The sequence below is a fragment of the Phoxinus phoxinus genome (genome assembly GCF_949152265.1).
Source record: "Phoxinus phoxinus genome assembly, chromosome: 9".
Taxonomy (NCBI): domain Eukaryota; kingdom Metazoa; phylum Chordata; class Actinopteri; order Cypriniformes; family Leuciscidae; genus Phoxinus; species Phoxinus phoxinus.
In genome coordinates this window covers 11,255,548-11,279,200 of record NC_136884.1, presented here as the reverse complement: position 1 = coordinate 11,279,200, position 23,653 = coordinate 11,255,548, and the positions used below count along the sequence as shown (strand labels likewise).

The 23,653-nt window shown below is 40.0% G+C and overlaps 2 protein-coding genes across 6 annotated transcripts; one reads left to right on the top strand and one right to left on the bottom strand.

Annotated features, from left to right (window-relative positions):
* Positions 1–1,099: 1,099 nt before the first annotated feature.
* On the bottom strand, positions 1,100–11,720 carry nup37 (nucleoporin 37). Of its 4 annotated transcripts, none has more exons than XM_079622407.1 (10): positions 11,124–11,720; positions 10,554–10,762; positions 8,961–9,085; positions 7,560–7,632; positions 7,129–7,223; positions 2,247–2,337; positions 1,903–2,084; positions 1,546–1,596; positions 1,372–1,465; positions 1,100–1,293 (listed from the first exon to the last, which is right to left on the bottom strand). In XM_079622407.1, exons 2-10 carry the CDS (start codon positions 10,707–10,709, stop codon positions 1,180–1,182), a joined length of 981 nt encoding a protein of 326 aa, XP_079478533.1. In that variant the 5' UTR covers positions 10,710–10,762; positions 11,124–11,720; the 3' UTR covers positions 1,100–1,179. The 4 variants fall into 4 exon arrangements, with proteins under 4 accessions (XP_079478533.1, XP_079478535.1, XP_079478534.1 ...); XM_079622409.1 differs by having other exon boundaries at positions 10,554–10,726; positions 11,124–11,236; XM_079622408.1 differs by having other exon boundaries at positions 11,031–11,167.
* Positions 11,721–11,736: 16 nt separating this feature from the next.
* Positions 11,737–23,586, top strand: parpbp (PARP1 binding protein). Of its 2 annotated transcripts, none has more exons than XM_079622405.1 (11): positions 11,737–11,920; positions 12,146–12,317; positions 13,319–13,552; positions 13,662–13,772; positions 14,814–14,984; positions 15,109–15,263; positions 17,328–17,505; positions 17,586–17,767; positions 18,461–18,542; positions 21,596–21,791; positions 22,825–23,586. In XM_079622405.1, exons 2-11 carry the CDS (start codon positions 12,168–12,170, stop codon positions 23,127–23,129), a joined length of 1,764 nt encoding a protein of 587 aa, XP_079478531.1. In that variant the 5' UTR covers positions 11,737–11,920; positions 12,146–12,167; the 3' UTR covers positions 23,130–23,586. The 2 variants fall into 2 exon arrangements, with proteins under 2 accessions (XP_079478531.1, XP_079478532.1); XM_079622406.1 differs by having other exon boundaries at positions 11,785–11,920; positions 13,677–13,772.
* Positions 23,587–23,653: the final 67 nt, after the last annotated feature.

The window sequence follows — 23,653 nt, the reverse complement described above, 5'->3', positions numbered from 1 at the left end:
ATATAAGTGTGTTTGAGTTGTCTAAATAAAAAAAAAGTTGTTTGAGTTGTTTGTGGTGGGGTAAATTAAACGCAATATGCATTGACGTCACAATCATGTTGTATTGTGGTATATGGAGCTGCCTGAAGTGTACATATGAAGTAGACTCGCTCCCTCTGTCTAAATCGAGGGAGCAAGGGTCTGTCCATATAAACTTCCCTCATCCACTTCACGAAGTGGAACACACTTCAAAATGGCGGCAGGGATTCCCTCGAGGGGAAGTGCGTGTTTAAAAGTGGACTGAAACGCAGCCCTATTAGCCTGTGCCATCTAGTTTCATGACAGAACTTTGCATTTATTGTCATGAGGTGCGATTCTCCAAAAATGGAATGATTTATGAATTAATAATTAACGGTATTTGTAAATAATACTTTTTAACTTGAAAATACATTCAAGGTGTAAGAATAAAACCAACATAGAGAGCATATTTGTAAAAAAACTTAAAACTAATTTTTTAATTGATTTTTTTTTTTAGTGCGTGTTCTTATTTGTCATTGACCCAACTTTTCTAACTTCTGGCCTCACACCTTCCTACCCACACAACTGACCTGAGAGAACCCTTGTTCCCACCTTTGAGAGTCTCCTGTGTTTTTCTTGGAAAAGCACGGCTCACGTCGTCTTGTGTTCCCCTTGCACTACAGTTTCCCATGCTTGTCTTCAACTTCAGGGTTCAACTGTTGAAGCACAAATAGCATTGCGTCTATCTCCCCCACCACACATGCGTCACGGTCGAGTGGAGGAAGTTCCCCTGTAGTGTAAGGAATGGGACTGCAGATTATTATCCTGGTGGAGTCAGTGAGACAGTCTATATGAGCACCTGTACAGAGTTTTTTTTTTCTCACACTCAATCGTTCTGCAATGAAAACTGCCAGCTCCTGCCGTTTGGCGACCTTTGGCTCAACTTTAAGCCACCTTGGCAGAACACCACACCAAAAACACTGATACAATGCTTTGCAGAAAAAGGGGAAAAAATTGGGGAGAGAAAAGTGTCTCATTTCCCACAATTGTTAGTCTGAGTTCTAACCCAAGTGACCTATAAAATAAGACACAGTGGAGTAAGTACAGTGACATTGCATGAAAAATATGACTATTTATTGAAAAAGCGAAACAGAAAAACTCTCCAGTTGAATTCTATCCAGGTTACATCTCCGTCATCCAGAAGAACAACTTTCGGTCCCCACCGACAACACAAAGAGGCAGGGTCTTATGCCAGCTTAGACCAGCCCCCACAGACGCTGAACCAATCATCACAGGCTGCAATGACAATTGTGTACCATAAGGCTTGAGGTAGGTAGGTAACACATAAACAAAAACGTGCGTCATTTTACAAACCTGTGGATGGCCCAGGTGATGCACCAATAACTGACTGTTTATTTTTCCTGGATACCCTGTGGTGGCGAAAAGATTCTCATTTGCCCTTGACCATCTGTAGAAGAGAGGCCACCAGTATTATAGTCATGGACGCAGTCCAACAAATAATGAATTTGCGCTTTAGTAAAAATTTACCTGAAATGTCTCGCCTTCGCAACATGAGCTGGCCTCTTCTCAAGTGGATAACTACAGGCAAAACACATCAGTATCATTTACAGACAGTTTAATTCACTCCTACATTACAGCATGGTTCGAAAAACTGCTCATTTGAATGTCGTTATGGTGATTTAGTGTGGAGGAGCTCATGTAAGATTTAAAATCTTTATTCTCAGAAAGATAAACTAAATTAAGTAGAACAGGGGAGATAGTAGACAATATGCCTGGGTCATGCTGACCGCACAAACAATTTAAAATCTGCTTTAAAAGTAACTCACTGCAAAAACATAACACACTTTGAATGATGACGTTGACCACAGAGAAAGTTGTGTTTACCTGGAGCGGGTGATGTCCCAGATCACCCAATCATTGGCCACCACAGCTCCAACCTTAATAGTGTTTGTGAGACACCAGTCAGCTGACATGAGTGGCATCTGCCCGCTGTCCAGAGACAGAATGGCATGTTGTGTAACAAGGTCATAGAACCGTATAGTGCCTTTCTTCTCCGCCACCATCAACTGTATCAAATGAATATATATATTGATTTATTTTGGTATACAGTGGAATCCTTAAGTCTGAAACCACACTGAAAATCAAGGACTCAAAATCAAATTTGATCAAAGAATGAATGTTAGGAAATAAAAAGTACACATTAGTTCTCTACAAGACTTGTTTCTGACCTTACAGATGTCCTCGGGGTGCCAACAGACGCTTACACCGGGGGAACGCAGTCTGAATGAAGTGGTTTCATTACCATCAAGGTCCCACACTCTTCAGGAAAGAAAGCAACAATATAATTTTCAGGTAAATACAATACAAAATGCAGAGATAGATTTTGTGGTGAATTATGTTACAGCTGTCCACATGGTTCATGCAGAAGGATGGCCAAAAGATACTTGATAGTCAAAACATAAAATCTCTGGAAAAACTACTAGGGAGTGAAACAAGCCATGTGCACTTTTAACTATGTGGATGTTCTTTTAATTTTTTTCCCTATTTTAGTGTCTGTTGTGTTCACAGAATTCACAATCTAATCCAAATTATAAGTGGCGCAATAAAACCGGAGGTCACAGTGACAAAGGAAATGGGCCAGCAACAGGAAAAAGGACTGAGGCCATAAATGGGCTATTGCATCACCCCTGTCCTCATGTGTTCTTACCCTTTCAAAGGCATACACAAACTAAAAAAAGACCTGTCAGAACCAGGATACTAATCAAAAGCAGCATAATCCTAATAAGAGCTCAATTAGGCACAGAAAAAAAGCCAGATGCTAAAAATAACTTGCCTTCAATGTAAAACACTAAACCACTAACCTAAAATAAAACAACAGGATGACATAAGACTACAGAGTTTGAATACAACTTCAATAGATTTCAACCTATAGACGAGTAGACAGTAGTAATATACAATCATTCAGGGCACTTCAAACAAGGAAAAAGGACTGATTACTTCCATTTTTCAAATGACTTCAAACAAGGTATACATTTTATCAGTATGCGTGTTCCTTGGGAATCAAACCTATGACCTTGGAGTTGTTAGCACCATGCTTGACCAGTTGAACTACAGGAACCCTTTCCTACAGCTGACCTGGAGTTCCAGTGAGAAGCAGGATTGCCAATACCTCCCAGCCTTTTCTTTCCAGGCATAGAAGACTTTCACTCCAAATCTGCTTCTCGAAGTTTGTGAAGGCACGCTAGGGCAAGTAAAGGTACAGCAAGAGGCCTGCAAGCAGACGCAATAAATCATTTGGACGGAGAAGACTGGAGATCAGATTCTGGATGGTTTCACTGGAGATCAGATCTTGGGTTTACCACATCACAGAGGCCCGAGTGAAGAGAACCACAATTTCCCTCAAATGAGTTAGAACTGGAGGTTTTCTGGGAAAGCATGGGGGAAGAGAAAGAGAAAAAAAAAAAAGCCCTCCATTAATAGGAAAGACGCACAACTGCTAGGTTGATGAGGTCATTGAGAAGTCTTCATCAAATTAAGGCCAAAAGCACTCCAAAGCCTGTCTGAATGTCAACCGTGCAGTTGGGTAGATTAATATCTTCAGCTGGGCGGTACTTGGAGGACATGCCTCATGCTCAACAGCTCCCAGACAGGGGTCTTTGTAAGCACCTAAGCTCTGCCCGACACATTTGCCAGGAACTCCTGAACTGTCTCCCTGCGTCTGGGGCATCTCTGCTCTGATCAAGCTAATTTGAGTGAGGTTTCAGACCACACCACACAAACATGGTTAAAACCCCTTTACTCAGAACCCCTCGCCAAGCAAGAGTTCAATTGCACGCAAAACCAAAACCGCCAGCCCTGACAATCGCCAGGGTATTCAAGGCGGCGAAAAGTCAGCTCTCTACAACCCTGACAAAGCCAAATGAGGATTAAGACACTAAGCACACAAAAAAGTGGGAAGCATCACACACAATGTGCTGCTACTATTGCGTAAGGCTCTTCAATGACTGACGCAGCATTGTGGGATAACACGCAACAGCCATGTACAATACGAGTTGAAAGAGATGGAAGTGTTTGAAGTCACGGAAGATCTAAGAGGGAAAACAAGGGGAGGGTCTGTCTGGCTTGTCTGTGTTTTCCCACACTGCACAACCGGGAAGCTGAGCTGAGCGTGTGATGTGATTTTTAGGATGGGGCAGGGGTGAGAAATGCTGAAATTGAATTAAGAACTGTTGAAACAAACATTTATGGTGGTGACCAGGTCAGTGGGTAATTCCTTGTCAAATATGATGTGAATAACAGTTCAGACCTGACCTGTTTAAAACAACAGTGTTAGTAGTTTTGTTTGCATTCAGGTGCTATTAGCAGCCAAAATTAGACTTTTTTTGTGGTCTTCATGAAGGGTATGAAAAGTTTAAAACCTCACACAGTACCTGGAGGACAAAACTAACCTGAAAACAGCCATCGTTACGACTCACATAATGGATTGGTTTCAAAACCTAGTAAGCTGGTTCATAGTAGTACCATAAGAGTGCATATTACTACACTTAGGGTACATATTCTAATGTACTAATATAATATGCACCCTTCTGGGGTATAGAAAGTACAAACGTGGCTCTATGAGGGTACTGCCCCAGTAAAAAGTTGTTGTACCTCTAAAGGTAATTTTTGCACATTTCTTCTGACAGTATAGACGTCTTTTAAGACGTCACATGCACCTTTGAAAGGTGGTTCCAAACCGTGAGCAGCAACATTTAGCTGCCTTCCAAGGTACCTTGGCTTGCATCTATAAAATTCTAAGACAGCACCAAATGTATCCTTCTTAGATGAGAAGTTATGTGTCATCAGTTTAGCAGCATAGTAAAGCCAAACTCTATTGCGGGTTTGTCCAGACCTGCTTCTGGAGGAGCATCTTCCTGCAGTTTAACTCCAGCCTGCTCCAACACACCTGTCTTATTTGTATAAGTTCCTATATAACAGAACACTCCTTGCATTACTGGTTATCCTCTAGAACAGAAGGTATGCCTAATTCTCTTACAGTGAACTCTGTCAACTCAGCATTTCCTTGTGTGACCTGCACTCCCAACAGTAATCAAAGGAAACAAGCTGCACTCTTTTCTCAGCGCACACACACGCACGCACGCACACAGACACAAGGAGATCTGAAACTGCTTGATTTTGAGGCGGATTTCTAAAATTAAGGTGGTTAATTAATCCTCAATGGCAATATTTTAAAAGGCAGGAAAGATAAAGCTTATGCAAACTTATGTGAAAGAACAACTCTGCTGAAAAGAACAATGCATTTCAATGCTATCCGATAAGGCTGCAGACCAACTGAGGCTTGTTGGATAAGCAAGTTAAGAACGATTGTATGGACACACGACCATACTAGCATCCCAAACATATGCTGCTGAATAGAAAAGTTGATCTTTTCAGCTGGGAAAGTGTCACACATGCAAAAACATTCCAGCTGAAAGCCAGATTTGTATCAAAAGCAGTTTGTGTGGCCTGACTGGAAAAGGTTCACTCTTTCTATAACATTAACCTGATCTTTCTCTTGTTCCACCTCGCTGTTCCTCCTGCGTCCCATTTTTTCTCAACGTGACAGAATTTAAATCTTTCTGCAGATGGAGCGCTCTACTGTTTTCTCTGGCTCCACAGGAGAGGGAGACTGAGGCTTACGGCGGATGTTTCCTGCTTCAATCCCTTCAGTGGCCCCTCTCCTCTCCAACCAAACACACTATCTCTGACACAAAATCTACTGACCAAAGCAACATATATCAACTATCTGCCTCTAAATTCTGATGGGCATGTGCAAAGTATGGTTTTGGGGGGCACAATGGGTAACATTTGTCTGTTTTCCTTACGAGTATGACCACAACGAGACACCAAATCTCAAATCATGATATCAAATCTCTCATTTGAGCTGGCAGTTCAGGATTAGTAATATATGGTAACTGCAGTGGTTTGCACCTTACTGTGCTGTCGGGTGGGCCATGATTTATTCATAAGAAATGGTTATTATTTAATCAAAATAATAAGCAGCTTCTCCCTGGGCCAGTCTTATGGGTGTTAGGGATTACAAAAGGGGTTTCAGCACATCCAGATCCAGCAGAGAAGAAGCCCATTATTGCCGAAGCTGAAAACTGAAACGGTCTTGTCTCCAACTGTGATAAATATCAGCGATTCCTCCTTTCATCACAGCCTGAAGCCCCACCAACATCAATAAAACAGCTGCGAGAAGAGTGGTGGACCTAGAGCACTCTTATTCTCAATGACGCACCACCCCTATGATGAGTGTATGAAAACATTATCACAGCGCAATGGGTCAGTGCTAACATGGGTTCACATGCTGACACAGGCGCTGTGTGCACCAAGAAATGCACTGGATTCAGAGCAGAGCTTCAAGCATGCTGATCCCAGCACAGACCTGATGATGGTTAATATCAAACAAAGGATGTAATATCTACAAGGCAATGGCACAGAAATTGCAAAATGACCTGGATCATGTTGAGAAAGCATGGTTACACCATCCAAACTTTAAGATGTATACCATAAAACTGTCATGGCAAGGTCTGCATAAAGGATCCAGTTACTGAAATTTGGATCTCTATAAGGAAAACTACCGTCTTGGTCTTCATCCACCTTGAAGCCATTAAGGTTTGCAAGCTGGGAAGACTAAAGAGTTGTGGCAGGCCACAGCACTACAACATCCAGGTGTGTCAGTTACATGGTTCTGACGCAAAAGGGAAGACCCGAGACTCCAGGAGTGCTCTCTTACATTACCTCTGACTGCCAGGAAACCGCACTTACCTCAGTGGCTGATTGGTGGGGCCACATTCAAGAAGCTCGTTAACTGTGGCCGTGGAGAGGAAAAGCCACGGCTACTGATTGGATTTCCACGTTTAACCAATTACTTAGAAAAACTGTGCGAGCAAGTGGCGGTTGACGCTTACGCAGAGCAACGGTGAGCCATGTTGTGTTTAGTGTTGGGTTTCAGTGTGGAAATTTGGTCAAGACTTTCTGCATCATTAACAGAGAACAGAACACACACACACACATATATATTTTCACTTTCTCACACTCATACAGTCGGACTAAAGTGCAACTAACCTGCAAGTGTGGTCATCGCTGACAGAGGCTATTTGCTTTCCTTCTGCAGGCTCAAACACTAGATGATTGATGTAGCTGGTGTGGCCTTCCATCAACTAGGCAACACAAGAAATCAAAAAAATTGGAATACAACATTCATACAGTGAACAAGTCAGCCAAGGACAGACACACTTTTCCGTACAGATAGATGGGTGTGCAGTCAACACCTTAACATCATATATATATTTATATTTTTTCAGCCTTTTGATAATATTTGTGAACCTTGAGTGATGATGCTCATGGATAGTTCAATTGATTATTCATTTGAATCAATTCAGACCTTTTGAACAAATTTCAAATCAAATCATTTTGATATTGACACATTGTGTAATTTCATAACACCAGCAGAATCATTGCGAATATATTGGGAATTTTCAACAAGAAAGAGCTACCTTTACATCACAGTTGTTTTGGAGATTGGATGTCCACAGCCTGATTTTTTTGTCTGCTGCTGTGGTGCAAAGCCTGAAACAGGGGAACATTTTTTTTTTAAATAAAACACTGCATTTAGCCATCATCATGTATGTGGGTGTGTAATAAACCACAGTCAGAAGATAAAACACTGGAGAGATTAAAAATGTTAAGACATACAACTGAAGTCAGAATTTCATCACGCCATTTTCACATTTGTCTGTTCAAAATCCAACCAAACCTAATAAAAACAGCTCTGCCACTAATCAGGAGAAGCAATTATTCACACAATTACACTAACTCACCTCTGACAAGAAAAACACTTTCAGTTAGAGAATCGCACGCACATTTTAATGTTACTATACCACACACAGACACAAAATCTTCTTACATCCTCAAACAAATAAGAATCACATGAGTTCTTGCCATGAAAGGTCCAATTACAATCACAAAGTTCTATCAACATGTTCATTTGAGAGTTGTCTTTGGCTAGATTGTTGCGCAGATGGCGTAACATCACAACGATACCAACAATTAACATGCCAGCAGTACAGGCAGGCAACCAGTCAATAACCTCTGACTCTGTGTCAACCCACACGTCCAGGAAACATTAATAAGATCTCTACTACTCCATTCCCAAGAGGTACACCAACAATGAAGAAGAAAATAAACCCAAATAAGGGGCAGTGCACACAGTTAAGCACGCTACACCTTCCGCTCTGACCACAGCATGGCCAGGAAATAACTCTGCCCTTCCCATGCTGCTAAAGCTACAGGAAACTTCCCCACCAGGAGCAGAACACTCCCAAGTTCACAGCTTAAGGAAGGACATGTCAGACTGACAACATCGTATTAAATTCTTGATACAAACCAGATCAAACCAAAGCTGTGACAGACACTTTCCACTGCTTGACATGAACATACAAATCTTGATAATTAATTGATCCCTGGAAAATGGCTCTCTCAGTGATAAAAACATTCTGAGAAAGCACATTTATTTGAACAAAAATGTGTATGTTTGTGCATGTGTGGTAAAATATCTCAACTCTCAAATATCGCAATTGACTCAGACATGAATTAGGAAGAGAAATTCAATAGTGCAATACAGAGAAAGCATATTTATCTAACATTTAAAAGAATATCAGGATTTGTGCGGTAAAATAAATCAATTATCATATGCTGTGTCTGAGCCTCTAATGAAGAGAATGAACCCGACTGTGGATGAAAAACTGTATGGTGTCTGGCATCAAGATCTGTGCTCCTTTCATAGATCATCATAATTCCACATCTTCTATTACAAACACAAAGTCACATTATAATCTATCAGTCTCATTCGGTTTAAACCCCTGCATAAAAAAAGCAGTACACGTTCAAAGCCGTACCTGATGACCGGAGGGAGCTTGTCCAGACGGGTTTCAGGGCTCCATGCGATGGCATCCACACGTACTCCATGCATGAATACTTGCAAAGAGGTGAACTCAACACCCTCGACCTCGGTGTCTTCCTCCTGCACAAATTCAAATCACTGGGCTGTGGGCACCATCACTCAAATGCGTGTCAACGCAGACAAGACTAGATCTGTTGGCTAGGCACCATCCTGGTAGAAAGAGTGTTTTCTTTTATAGGTAGATATGAATGGTTACATTCGGAACAGTATACTATTTCTCTAGGATGCATACTACGGACTTTCGCTGCATCTGAAATTGCATACTCACTGAGTAGGTGCTTCTTTTTTTAACAAGCATTTACTTTGCCACAGTTAAAAAGTATATTTTATGTACTGTAGTATGAATGTCTATGGTTTGAATGCAATCATCATGTGACCTACAGCATGGCTTCACTGCCTATCCAGTGGCCTCCTACGATAGTAAACCATCCATTACATGGCATGCGAACACTGTTTTATGAATACTGTAAATTTGGACATACTATTTTCACACACTGCTTTTTGCCGACTATATGAAAGGGAAGTATGCATATTAGCTTAGAATGCAGCGATTTCTGAAAGTCTACATTTCCTAGACAACCAACTACTTTTGCCAAAATATGTAGTATACAATACTATATCCCATAGATGTATTCGAATTGACCTTTAAGTAAGGGATAGTTCACCCAAAAAGGAAAATTCTGTCATTAATTACTCACCCTCATGTCACTCCAAAGTAAACCTGCAAGACTTTCATAACTGGTGTTCGAGTTGGTAAATGCTTATATGTGAAAGCCTAAATTCAATCTGTTCATCATATAAACCAATCGTGTCTCTTCAGAATTTTTTTTAATAAACTGCTCAGTTCATATATATTCGGTTTACGATCTCTTTATGAACTTTTTTAAGTGTCTAAGACGTGGTAGTTGAGTAGCTGTTAATGGAGGGACAGAAAGCTCACAGATTTTATAAAAAAAACTATTACGTTATTTGTGTTCCGAAGATGAACAAAAGTATTAGGGGGTTTAGATCGACATGAGGGTGAGTAATTACTGACAGAACTTTCATTTTTGGTTGAACTATCTCTTTAATTTTAAGTGTGATGAATGAACATGACGCATAATACTTTTAAGAGCTGCTTAGAGCCCCCCCCCCCCCCCCCCCCCCAAACATCTAATATAAAATAATGACATTTAAATTCGATATGCAACTTATAGTTGGTTGCAAAATATTTTGTCAGTATACACAATTACGTGTAAGCACAGCCTGCACATGAGTTTACTTTTGTCAACAAAACTGCTTGTGCTTTTGTCCACCTTGCATCTGCATACTATCCACCCTATATAGTATTAAATATGAGTTATCTTGAACACTATTTAGGGTGTTTTGTCCCACCTATGATCAAATACACCTCAACTGGTTCATCAATGTTCAAATCACAGACAGGTGTGCTGGAGATAGTTTGTAGTGAGGTAGATCTCCAGGAAGGTTAAAGATTTTCGAGCGCCCTTGTCACAGATTGATCAATCTGGTGGACAACTGTTCTTACCTTAAAACGACAAGTGCCCACGACCACATACTGGTTTCCTCCATACGCCAGGAGTGACGCAGGTGAGCCACAGTCATATGGACTGAACTCCACTACATGAACATAGTCCTCGCAGGGCACTGTGTAGGTTGCAGAGCGAACTGTATCATCTGGCATCTTCCATCAAACGAATCCTTATTATTTGGATGAAAAGGAGTTACTTTTCCTTTCTAAATGATAAGTAACAAGGAGGGGAAAATGAAAATGCAGTTTATTTGGAGAAAATGGTTAACAAAAGTTCACTAAGTATTACAATATATCTAGTGTGCTGTGTAGAAACTCATTTAAAAATATATTTGTATAATAAACTCTAGAACTTAATCTATACTGTACCTCATGCATGTTATGTAATAATAATGAATAACCTACATTACTATTTATTTACGCTCTCCATAGTTATTTCACTGTCGAAGATGCAAGTGTGACTGTGTGAACTACACTTCTTTCAGATCAGAGATAGCACACTGATGTGTAAGGAGTCTAGACGATTCATGCGCATAAAAACAAATATTAAAGCTTTATACGACAAACCTGGGATAACTTTATGAAGATCGTCTGGTCGAATGAGTGAGCGCTGGCGCATGAAACACATGCGGTGATTGTTTTCAGCGCGCTTTCTGGTCACGTGATCGCGTTTGTTTTCTTCCAGGTTAGTGACGTAATCATGACGCAAGCATAGCAATATCATGAATTTTTTGGCTCATTAGAAATATGTATTATGCACTTCTTTATTTGTTTTTTTGTACCTCTGCACAACTTTATTTATATTTTGTTGTTAACTTTATAAATAATCGTACATTTGGACATTCTAAATGTTGTACTGCTCTTATTATTGTGGAAATGCTTTATAAAATGTAAAAACGATATAAACAAGTGTAAAACGCAATGATTAATGCTTTAGTTTAGTGCCAGTAAGAAGTATAGGAGTGTTTGTTGATTTCTCTAGAGTCTGGACTCTAGACGAAATGAAATAATTTACTGCTCCTGCACTTATAAAAAGTGTTTTAAAAGAAACGGTGGCTGTAACTCATATCATTCCACTGTTCCACATCGCTATTATGAGTTATATTATTAATTTTCTTGTCAACAATGATGCACATGTCGGTTTGAAAGAAAACAAACGGGACTGTTCCGTTGTGCTTTTGACTTCCTGTTTGGCGGAGGCGGGTCCATCAACACATCGCGCTCTGTGATTGGTTCAGACGTCCTGGCATGTGGATTTAAATTTACAGGCAGCGCACCAGTTTGTAATAACTTATTTACTGGCGTCTCTGTTTTCCCATATGTTTCACATTAGAGACATCGGACGCGTCTTAATATCAGTGTTGGTAAGTTGACCTACGAGGTTTGAAAGTTCTGTTCCTAATAAAGTGCAAAGGGGCTCTTCTTGTTCCTGACTATTATTGTGATTTGCTTGATGTCTTTGGACTTTCTGTTCTAGCTCAGAGGTAGAGTTGGAAAGCTATATGTGATGCTGGCTGGGTTGCATGCATGTTCTGCTGTCTGCTCATAATCATTTCATTGCTGACCTGCTCAATTTTCTGACCCTGTAGAACATTTTGTAAAGATTGAATAATGGTGGTTATGGAGGAAAGCCTGAGAACAATGACCAGGGTTTTCAGAAGAGAGTGTCACAGGGTGTTGGACTCTGAGAGGACCACCATCCAAGGGGCTGATGGGATGCTGATGGTCCTACAACTTGCTATGGCTGGGGTCAACAAGCAGGTAATGTTGCGTTGTTAGGAACTTGGTTCGAATACTTATTCCACATCTTTAGAATCTGGGTTATTAGCCTACTTTTTGTGAATAATTAATTATTTTAGTCACCAAGCATGAAAGTTTGGATCTCAGGTCTGTAAAAGCATATACACTACCTTTCAACGTTTGGGGCCAGAGTAAGATTTAATAAAAGAAGTTAATACTTTTAGTCAGAAAGGATACATTACATTGATCAAGTGACAGTAAATATATTTATATCTAGCTATTCTTTTGAATTTATACTACCGATTAAAGGGTCCTGAAAAAAATCAGTTTCCATAAAATTATTAAAGGGATGGTTAACCCAAAAATTAAAATTCTGTCATTAATTACTCACCCTCATGTCGTTCCAAACCCATAAGTCTTTCGTTAATCTTTGGAACACAAATGTAGATCTTTTTGATGATCTGAGTGATTTCTGTCCCTCCATAGATGGCTACGCAAGTACCTCCTTGACGCTTCAAAAAGTTAATAATGAGATCGTAAAACTAATTCATATGAATTTAGCGGTTTAATCCAAATTTTCTAAAGAGACTCGATCTCTTTATATGATGAACAGAATGAATTTAGGCTTTTATGCGCATCTAAACACAGAACATTTCACTTAAAATATCTTCATTTTGTGTTCCGAAGACGAACAAACGTCCTACAGGTTTGGGACGACATGAGGGTGAGTAATTAGTGACAGAATTTTCATTTTGCGTGAACTATCCCTTAAGCAGCACAACTGTTGATAATAATAAGAAATCTTTCTTGAGCTGTAAATTGCCAGATTAGAATAATTTATGAGGATCATGTGACACTGAAAACTGGAGTAATGGCTGTTGAAAATTCAGTTTTATGTAGTAATAGAAAGGAAACAGGAGTCACACAAGTTTGAATCATACTCTTTGTTCCGCATCTGTACATTTTCTGTGGATCGGTTGTGCGTAATATGCTTGTCCCTGTGTTTGCTCTTCTCCTGACAGGAGTATGGGGACTTTGGTGTTGCTTTGAGTGAAGTCTTGGCTGCCTGGAAATACTTCCTTCTGGATAAGCTCCAGCTATCCGACAACGATATCCCTCTTCCACAAAACTATGACCTCATTCGAAAAGAGTATGACTGCTTTTTGAAACGCACAAATACTGTGGACTTGATTGACGTCTTCATTATGTTCAAGGAGCTTCGGATAAATGAGGACCCTGAGGAGCCCCTAACTGCGGTGAGTGCTGCCAGTGGGCCTCAGATTTGGTTATTCTTTCAGTCGTCTTTCTGAAAGAACTTTAACCTGTGGTGTAGTCTTTAATCTGCGGTCTTATCTCGATATCTAGATGCAACTGTTTCAGTTTCTCATTGGTGAAAAGGAGAGTTTGGACAAAATTGAATCTCTTCCTGTGTGTCCCGCAACTCCATCTAACAAGGCTGGAATATGCAGTCCACAGGTAACTGGGGAAGGATTGGCATTAAACCTGAGAAAGTGATTTTTATCTTTTGCTTTGTTCTTTCTTTTTTGTACTTACTTTTTTTGGGGGGATCTTACTCATAATACCATTTTATTACCGCAAATGAGATGAACGCACAATTTCTGCAAGACAATGGACTTTTTTTTTTCTCTTTACTTAGGGTAAAATTATTTAATTTAAAAAAATGGGGTGGGGAATACTTTATTGAATATTAAATACACCTAATACTGACACTTTGTATATTCATATACAAGTATATTTATATAAACATTTATTTACAGTTTATACACTTTTGAAATGGCTGACCTGCTTTGAAACGTACCTAACTCCCATTAAATGGATGGATATATTATTGTCCAATAACCTTAAAAAAAAGCCATATATGAACAATTAATTGGCACTAAATAATCCACACCAGTATATCCTATGGAACATTTTAAAGCTATTGGACCTAGTAACAGCAACTAAGAAAGGTGAAGATTAACAAAGGGTTAATTAATGTTGATTCTGGCACTTCTGACTGATGTCAAGATCTTACTCTAGTTTTCTTTTCCTGGCTCTCATTCTCCTTTTTGTTTCCTGTTAAATTTCACACGCGGGGATGTCTCTTATTCAGAAGAACGTTGAATATCATATCATTCAGAATCGAGAAATGAGAACAGGATGTTTTAAAAGCACTTTGTATAGTGTGTTGAAACTACTGCTGCTCTTGCCCAGTTCTGTTCACAGCTGCTCTGCTGGACTCTGATTTATGTGCGAGTAGACGCTGGGCTTTGCCACTGTAATACTGGGGGTGATGAAGTTTATGAGCCTGGCCTGTTTAAGCTTAAGGGGTTGTGGAAAAAGCCCGTCCTCTATACAACATGAGTCCAAGTCCGCTAACTGACTCATCAGTATTGCAGAACGGAAGAGTATGAACCGTTCCTGTTAAAAAACAAACCATTCACTCTTTCAATTAATATATGAGTTTTAATACAATACCAATTATCGCACCTTGTTGTTGTTCAACTTTTCTTTCAGATACAGAGAGTTGTCAAGAGAGTTTTCTGTTCTTATTTGGGCCTTCTGGTGAACTGTAAGAATGACCTGGCCCTCGTGTACACCCTGGACAACCCTAATCGCTCTCTGGGCCACATCGCCTTTACGGACCTGAGACATGCTGCATGCACCAACGCCTCGTCTCTTTTCTTGGTGAATTTGCAATGACTTTTACTTTTTTAAATGAATATTCACATTTTTGCATACATTTTTGTTCAACTACACATCTTTTTAAGCCTAATGTGAATGCTGATTAGTTGCCTTTTTGTGTGTTCAGACAGTGACATCGTTTGTCAGGGCCATACAGCTGGGAGGAAAGGGGTACGCCCCACCTGAGTCTCACCCCTTAAGGAAGCACATAAAGGGATTATCGGAATTTCTCAATTTTGTCGACCAGTGTCAAGACATTTTAGGAGAAACCCCCAATCCAAGGTACGCTTTCATGCCCTATTTTCCCTGAATAGGAACTATGTCCAACATTGGCAAATATCTACAGCTGCAATGTAGACTCAAGACATTTTCTGTGTTCAGAATGGAACTACCTTACTATTGAATAATGTGCAGTGTTTTTATATATATATATCAACATTTATTTAATTTATTTGAACATGATTATTGTAATTAATATTACCGTAAAGAATTAGGCATTATTCCATTATTCAAGTTTCTAGTTGCTCACATGACTTCACACTGTTTGTAACATGATGACAATGTTGCCTATGCATAATAATCCCACAATTTTGTGTAAAATGTCTGAGTAGTTTATTTTGTAAAGCCAATAATGACTGATATTACTTTCTATGAATCTGTCACACTAGAAATGGCAGGTCAGTTTGAGTGCACTGCATCATGGGATACATTATTCCATGCCATAAACCATACCAGTTGTATATTGTTCTTTTTGGCAGAGGTTGCTGGTCATTCACGTATGCATACAGAAAATTGGCACCCTATGTGTTGCACATCGTACGTTCTGTATACTAACTGCAGCAGTAATATGAGTGGTAAACCATTCTAATAGCCAATGCTTTGAATTAGTAGCAAGGAATGTCATGACCTCGCCGTGACTTCCTTTGCATCGCTCTATCATTAGTGCACAACCCCAAATGAGAGAATGGAAGCCTTTGATTTATACAGATTTTGTATCGCGTTGCTTGGCCCAAAGAAAATGCTCCTGCTATCTGTATTTGTAGATCTGTTGGTCTCCTCCTATCTTGAAAACGGATCCTCTCGTCGATCTATCGATGCGTGTTTGAGCTTCTCTCAAACGCAACATTTAATGACGTCTCTGCACCCGTATTAATGAAATGGCCTGAATTGTTCAAGCATGTTTATCTGAAGAACATCAAAGTGTGTTGTTCCGAACAGCAAATGGCGACTTGTCCCACCTTAGTTTGATAACTCTGATTAAACGTCATAACGCTGAGATTCTGCCACGATAACTTTCACTTCAAAACGTCTGAGCAAATCTCCACTAGACATTTGGCAGCACAACACATGGAGCTGAATAGTGTAGATGATTGAGTTATTCAGAAAGGACGCAAGATCATTTCCTGCACTGCATCATGTGCATCAACTTCGTTTTTGATGGAAGTGCCTTGAACCTGCCGCATGTGGTCCTGTTCACCACCACGTCTCTCTTCTCTGATGAGAGAGTGCGAGCGCTGCGCCAAAAGGGGTCTTTCATCGGCCTGCTACCCTGCCTGTGCAGTTCCCCACCTCCCAGCACCTTATGGAGTACTGTATTACCACACACAAACACTCCTTACGGGGGAATCGGGGTCTCTCGTACAGCTAACATCTGTTTTCCCAGATGATTCTGTTACTGTAATTCCCTTTCACAAAAGCAAGGTCAGGGATTCAGGGCGGCCTCTTTCCTGCTGCAGCCCAAATGTTTACATTTATTAATCTCTTCATATATTCACACATAAAGTGAGGTGGAGTACAGCAACAGCACTGGTCTGGCACAAAAACCTCTTGGACCCTCCTAGACCACATTTTTACATGAGTTATAGAGTGGTCACACTAGATTTGAATCAATTCTGCAATAAATGTCTTTATATAACAAATAATTAATATTCAAGAGTTTGACAGTCATGGAAAATCTGCAAACCTTATTTTTTTTAAAGGCCTAGAGAAGTCATCAACTTTAAAAAAAGTTATGATCAGCGGTTGTTAATTAGTGCAAATAATAATAGCTTGTATTTATTTATTGCATATTTATGCAATTAAAGATGTTAATGTTGAATTAAACTTGCAAGCCATAGTTGTTTGTGAGTTAATTGTTTTTATAGTCAAAGCAGTTGACATGGATTCATTAGCAATTAAAAAAAAAAAGTCATGGAAAATCATTGGTTAAACTTTGCAGCAGCTTGTGTTGATTTGCCAACTAAACTGCCCAAAGGAGAGTTCTCTCCTTGTTTGTGACTGCACGTTTTGGATTGGTGAAATTGGAAAATGCTTGTTTTTGTTAATTGTCTGTCTTGTCTCAAACAGAGAAGCTGGATCCAAGCTGGTGTCTAGTATTAGAGCTGCTTTGGTCAAAGGCCGCAGTGGTGGAGACCCAGTATACCTTGCAGCAGAGGACACTGCCAACAGTCTCAAGGAAAGGATCGGTCAAATACACACCACGCAGAATCAGTCAGTGGTTGGCACAGGAATTAGTCCAGCCAGGGTAAAACATAGTTGATGTACTCTATTTTCTTAATCTCTCCAAACCAGCATTATTATTAAGACACAATGTTTACTTTTTAGCCCAAAGCGTATGCTATTAACCACTCTACTGCCTACGGGGGCCGCGAGACTGTTAAGGTTCTGATGGCCCTTTTGGATGAAGAGGCACTAGCCCCGCCCTGCAGGAACAAGGCGGAACTGCTTTCTGAAGATCATGCGATTCTTAATGGCAGCGCTGGAGCTTGTCTTCTAACCCTGTACAAGTGAGTTACACCACTTTGACAGTACGATTACAAGGCAATGATCTAAAAATGGACAATGTTATGAGCAGTCGTGGCCTAATGGTTAGAGAGTCAGACTAGTAACCCAAAGGTTGTGGGTTCAATTCTCAATACTGGCAGGAAATGACTGAGGTGCCCCTTGAGCAAGGCACCTAACCTCCAATTGCTCCCCGGGCACCACTGCAAAAAAAGGCTGCCCATTGCTCTAGGTGTGTGTATCCACGAGTGTGTGTTCACTATTCCTAATGTGTGTGTGCACTAACTTGGGTTAAATGCAGAGGAAAGAATTACCATTATTGGCCTTCACATGTCACTTTAATTTTCACTAATCAAATTTATCCCCATTCCCTTGCGAAAATGACAAAAAACATAATGCATGCCAGGTCAGTAGTTGATGTCAAAAATATATTTAAAAAAAAAAGGTTTAGTTTGTATTGTTGCTGTTTTCTTTAATGATGCAAAAATTAGTAGTTAGTAGATATTTCTGTTCTATTTGATCAGTTTACTCTCCTTTTGGCAGGTGTGGCAAAAAAAGTTAATTATTTTTAATGTTTTAAGTCCAGTGAACACAGTTGTTTGTTGCAGTTATTTGTTGTATCATTTTCATTTGTATTTCAACACCTCGTTTAATTCTTCAGTTATTCAACTTGTTCTCGTTCCAATTTGTGCCTATAGATCTCCAGAAGCTCCTACGGGATCTTCTCCAAAACCTTTACAGAACCGCGTCTTGAACCAACAAGAACAGGTCAAGTCCAAGGTAAAGAATCATCGAGGTTGTAAGCAGAGACCCTGGTCTCAAATGGCGGTCAAACAAAAAGTTAATGTGACACTTGATTTTAAAAACAGACAGCAAGTAATGCACGTTCACGAGCTATATCATCTGCTTCCCCTGTTTTGTAATGTGCAAATTTATACACTGCAGCTGGTTTTTATGCATGGTGCTTGTGCAGCGTTTCCTGTTATATAAAAACAACCACTGAGTGTGAAATTTAGTGTAGTACAGTACACTCCAAACTTGAACCAATAACCTCTGGCAGTGATGCGCACTTGCACACTTCAAGCCTATCTTATCCAGAAAACATTTAAAATGGTCTTGGAGGGCTGTGAGAAGGATTATGTTTGCATGTGCTAAAAATTTAGGATTGTCTTCTGGCCTTGTAAGGATTTATTTTACTATTTGGTCATAAAATTCTTGAAGGGAATAAATCCCTTAATATGAAACAACTGCCTGAATAGGAACTAAATGATGCCTGTCAAAGAGGCTTGTTTCTGAAACCAACTTTAACTAGTCTCTGGGTTGCTAACACGTTTTAAATGTGGTGATGAATGGCACTTTACTTTTTTTTTTTTTTTTTTTTTTAAGGACTGGGCATCTTCACCAACCAAGAAATGGTGAGCGCTCTGTGAACATGTACGCTAGGCACATTTTGTTAAAAGGCTTCTTTATTTGATTGCACTAGCAGATGTCTCTTTAGACCTCCACTTTCTGGCCGCCTTCCTGTGTTAGTGAGCGGTAATGGTCCCCGGGCAGCTCACCGCTTCCTGAACTGGACGGGCGGAAGCTTTCTGCATCAATTTCACTTTGAACATGCCATATCAGTGGCGTTACTCAGCTAGCAAGGGAAACTTGAAAGGTTATTGTTTCCTGTTGTCTGCAGAATGACTTTATCCAGTCGTACTCCAATAGTTTCATCACAAACTGACGTCGATTGGCACGGGGCGAGATCGAGAGGTTCTTCCAGCAGTACGACTGCAGAGAGAGATTATTCGGAGTACAGTTATGTTGTAAGGTTTAATGAACACGTAATGAACCCCACAGTCGGTACTCTGAGGGCCAGTATTATACATTTAAAAAAAAAAAGATGATAGTAAATTTTTACATAAAGTTAGCACATCTCCAGCTGCACATGTCCATTGAAAAATGCGCTCAAAACAGAACTCTCGTATTAAGATCTGCATCAAGTTACCCAATCTCAAGTGGATGGTCTGAGTACAGGTGTAAATGGTTTTTTAAATGTTTTGTGAAATGTAGGGAAAAAAAAGTACTTGCATGGAAGTGTCACTGCAATTTGATATTAGACAAACAAAAATGTTGATTTAATACAGGTAGTCTTTGAAAACAACAGAAAATTCAGCTTGAAACATGTTCTATTTCAAAGCAACAATTTCCCCAACCGTATTTATTTTATCAATCAAATGTCTTAATGTTATATATTAAATAAAAAAGTAGAATCAATTATAATAATAGTAAAAAGGCTATTTTGAATAGGAATGTATTTATTATTAATTAAAAGGCAGGTACATTTTATACCAGATCATTTATATTATCTAAATTAGTTAAATGTGTATATTAATTCTACTTCATAAACATTCTTTTATAATAATAATTGTAAAAATGTTACTTTTTTCAACATACAGGTAACCGTAGCATGAGTAGTTTAAAATCAGAGACCTTCCCCTCAAACTGATCACAGTACTTGGATGCACATTGCTAAGTGTTAACAGTAATGTCACAGCTAACAATGATCCGATGTTAATTCCATATGTAAATGGGAACTTAAAGGAATAGTTCACTTAAAAACAGACAGTTGATGGACCCCATTGACTTCCATAGTAATACTATGAAAGTCCATCAACTTGGGGTCCATCAACTGTCTGGTTAACTGCATTCTTCAAAATATCATCTTTTGTGTTCCGCAGAAGAAATTCATACAGGTTTGAAACAACTTGAGGGTCAGTAATTGTAATTAAGAGAACTATTCCTTTAATCTTACTCCTGTGCTACTAGTGCTGTGTCAGCTGGCTTCTCTGGTTTTTCCCAGGGCAGGTGTTATTCAATCATGCGTCATTTCATTGTATGCTTCACAAACACACAGACACACCCCTCATCTTATTGAAGGCTTAATGATGACGTTCATATCAGAGGAAGTAGCTGGTGGACCCAGCCTGTTGCAGTTTTTCTTGGGCTCTCTGTTGGCGCGCAGTCAGGGCTGCCCAACGTACCATATAAGCCTCCCATACGAAAGCACCCAGTCTACCCAGATACTGTTGTTTTAGGTGCTCTTTTGAGAAGTGCTTTGAAAAGCTGCACTCAAGCTTTGATTCACCCCCCCTACCCACTGCCCCATTTTCTCTATGCTTTGCAGTCCCACCCAACTATGCCTGCAGTATTTTTCTATTTTTTTACTTTGCTGAATTCCACTCTCCTACTGCGGCCGGCTAGCCTAAAGGGAGAGAGCCTTGAATCCTGATAATCCTTAGCAGGGATGGATCAAAGGCCCTGAAAGCGGTGGATCAGCGCTTCTCTGAGACCCTTGAGACCTTAGAGGTTCACTACGCCTGTTAAAGCTACCATTTCCTTATTTCATGCTCCTCACGGCCTCCGGACCGCAATATTTATCTTTTTTTTTTTTTTTTTTTTTTTTCTCATAAGATTTTAGATGTGGTCATTTCCACCCATGTTGTATCAGCAGGGCTGAATAATAAGGACGATCTGATGACCAGAGGCCAATGTGAGAGTTTCTGGGTAGTTGATGGGACTGTTATTTGTCCTATCTGACCAGTGCTGCAGTGCCACCGTGTCATACATCTTTCATTGACTATATTCATGTCTTACAAACTTAAACGCTTGGTTTAGTGACGATTTGAATATTCTTGGCAATATAGCACTGAGTAGCATTTTTTAAATATAATTTTATATACAGTATACACATACATGAGAATAAACGGTTCACTTTTTTTGAAACAACACTTAACTGAAAATGTAATTTATTGACCATTTTAACTTTTTGTTTTTGTTTTTTCACACAGGTTGTGCGGCCAACCATCCGCTCTCAGTTTGCGTGTACGTACAAGGAAGATGAGCTGCCCCTCAACCGGGTGTTGGAGTTTCCAAGTGCTAGCCAACTTCCCACCTGTGCGCACCCTGCGCCCAAACGAACCATCTCTTTACATGCATCTGTGGAGGAAGAGTGTGACTCCCCTGGGATGGACAACAGACTCAAAGGTAGTTTCTCTGCCAAGCTTAAAGCTACCATTATGTGTCCTCTTAAAAGTTGAAAATTAAATCTGTAGGATTTCTCATCTGAGAAACGGTGGCGAAAATATTGATATTGACTCATCCTGCACGCCACAGACTCATGTCCTATCAAAGGCTCTCTAGAATTAGAGTCCCACCTCCTGTAACCAAGTGGCAAGAAATCAGGTCAAGTCATTTTGTATTCAAGTTTTTTTTTTTTTTTTTTGGGAGCACTTTAGTTTATGTTCCAATTCTCACTATTAACTAGTTGCTTATTAGCATGCATATGACTATGATTTTGGCTGTTTATTAGAACTTATAAAGCACAAATTATTATTATTATTCTGCATGACCATATTCTACATCCCTTAATCATACCTAAACTTAACAGCTAACTTACTAACTATTAACAAGCAGTAATTAGGGGTTTGAGGCAAAAGTCGTAGTTAGTGAGAATTGGACCCTAATCTAAAGTGAGACCAATTGTTTTTTCTTTTTTTTACGAGGGGGCTCAGTTCTAAGTGTACTGAATAACCTTCATGCTTGGTCTGTTCACTGCGCACACACGCAGAAGTGCTCCCCTTTTCTGACGCCACACAGTCGGAAAGATGCCCAGGTCCACCTCCACAGCCGAGGCCTCGATCCCTGCCCAGTCCCTGCTTGGGGACTGGTACTTAAGATCAACCTTTAAACGATTCCCCATCCCATAAAACCTGGCTGCCCCCACATCTGTTGTAAAAACCCTGAGAGCACACGTTCCTCTCCCCCCCTTGCTTGCTTTTTTGTGGGAACGCGGGCTTCGCTCCACCAGGTTACATGACAAATGTTCAGCTTCAGCACTGTAAAATAAACACGCCGCCTGTTAAAGTGCAGACTAACGTCAGCAATTTCATCATAACCTTTTCTACCCTTCCGTCCTCAGCCCTCCCTCCTTTTTATTCCTGCTCATTGTTTCACCTTATTCTCAAATTCCAATGTTTTTCTTTTGTTCCCCCTTGTTTTTCTGTGGATGTGGACCCAGAGGCCACTAACTTGAGGTGTGAAGGTCCCGGCCAATCCGCTCTGGGGGAACATAGTGGAAATGCCTGGAAGCAAGCAGGTGGGAAGGGGACCCAGCCAGAACAGCTCCGAAGAGCAACTGGGACCTCGAAGAGAAAGCTCGCCAATAGAGAGTGCGCTGAGCATGGAAAAGAAGAGAACCAGCCCCCTCAGAAAAGACCCCCTGCCAAGGCTCCTGCTGGAGGCCTGGGGAAAAGGAGCAGTAAAGCTGCCGGCAAGAAGCTCATTGCTGGTCAGGGCAAACTGACTGGATTTTTCAGACTATAATTTACTCTATGATCTCTTATTAATAATGATGCTGTTTTGGCAACAAGCACATATTTAATTTATTGGTTGTCTACATGTATTTAAGGGGGATAGTTCACCTGAAACTGGTAATTTACACACCCTCATTCTTTTATTTTTGCCATGAAAAATCCCTTTAAATGCTTTCACTACCCCTGTAATTAAAACCAATCACATCAACATGAGTAAGGGAACTTTTCTGCAGATACTGACAGGGTGTGTGTATATATTTGTTTGTGGGCATGTTTGAGACGTAAGATTGAGTTGGCAGAGATTGAACTTTATCATTTTAATTTTGAACATTTGATGATTTTGTGACTTGAGTACATTACATAATGTATGCTTTTTGTTTTCCTTAAACACGACACATCATTTGCAGATTTTAATAAATTTTTATTTCTGTTCTTTAAAATCATACAAGTATGTTTGCCATCTTTATTTAGAGTATCTTGAAGGATCAAGGGGAGAGCTGGGAAAATCATGCAGATGCTTTGGCAGATGCCTTG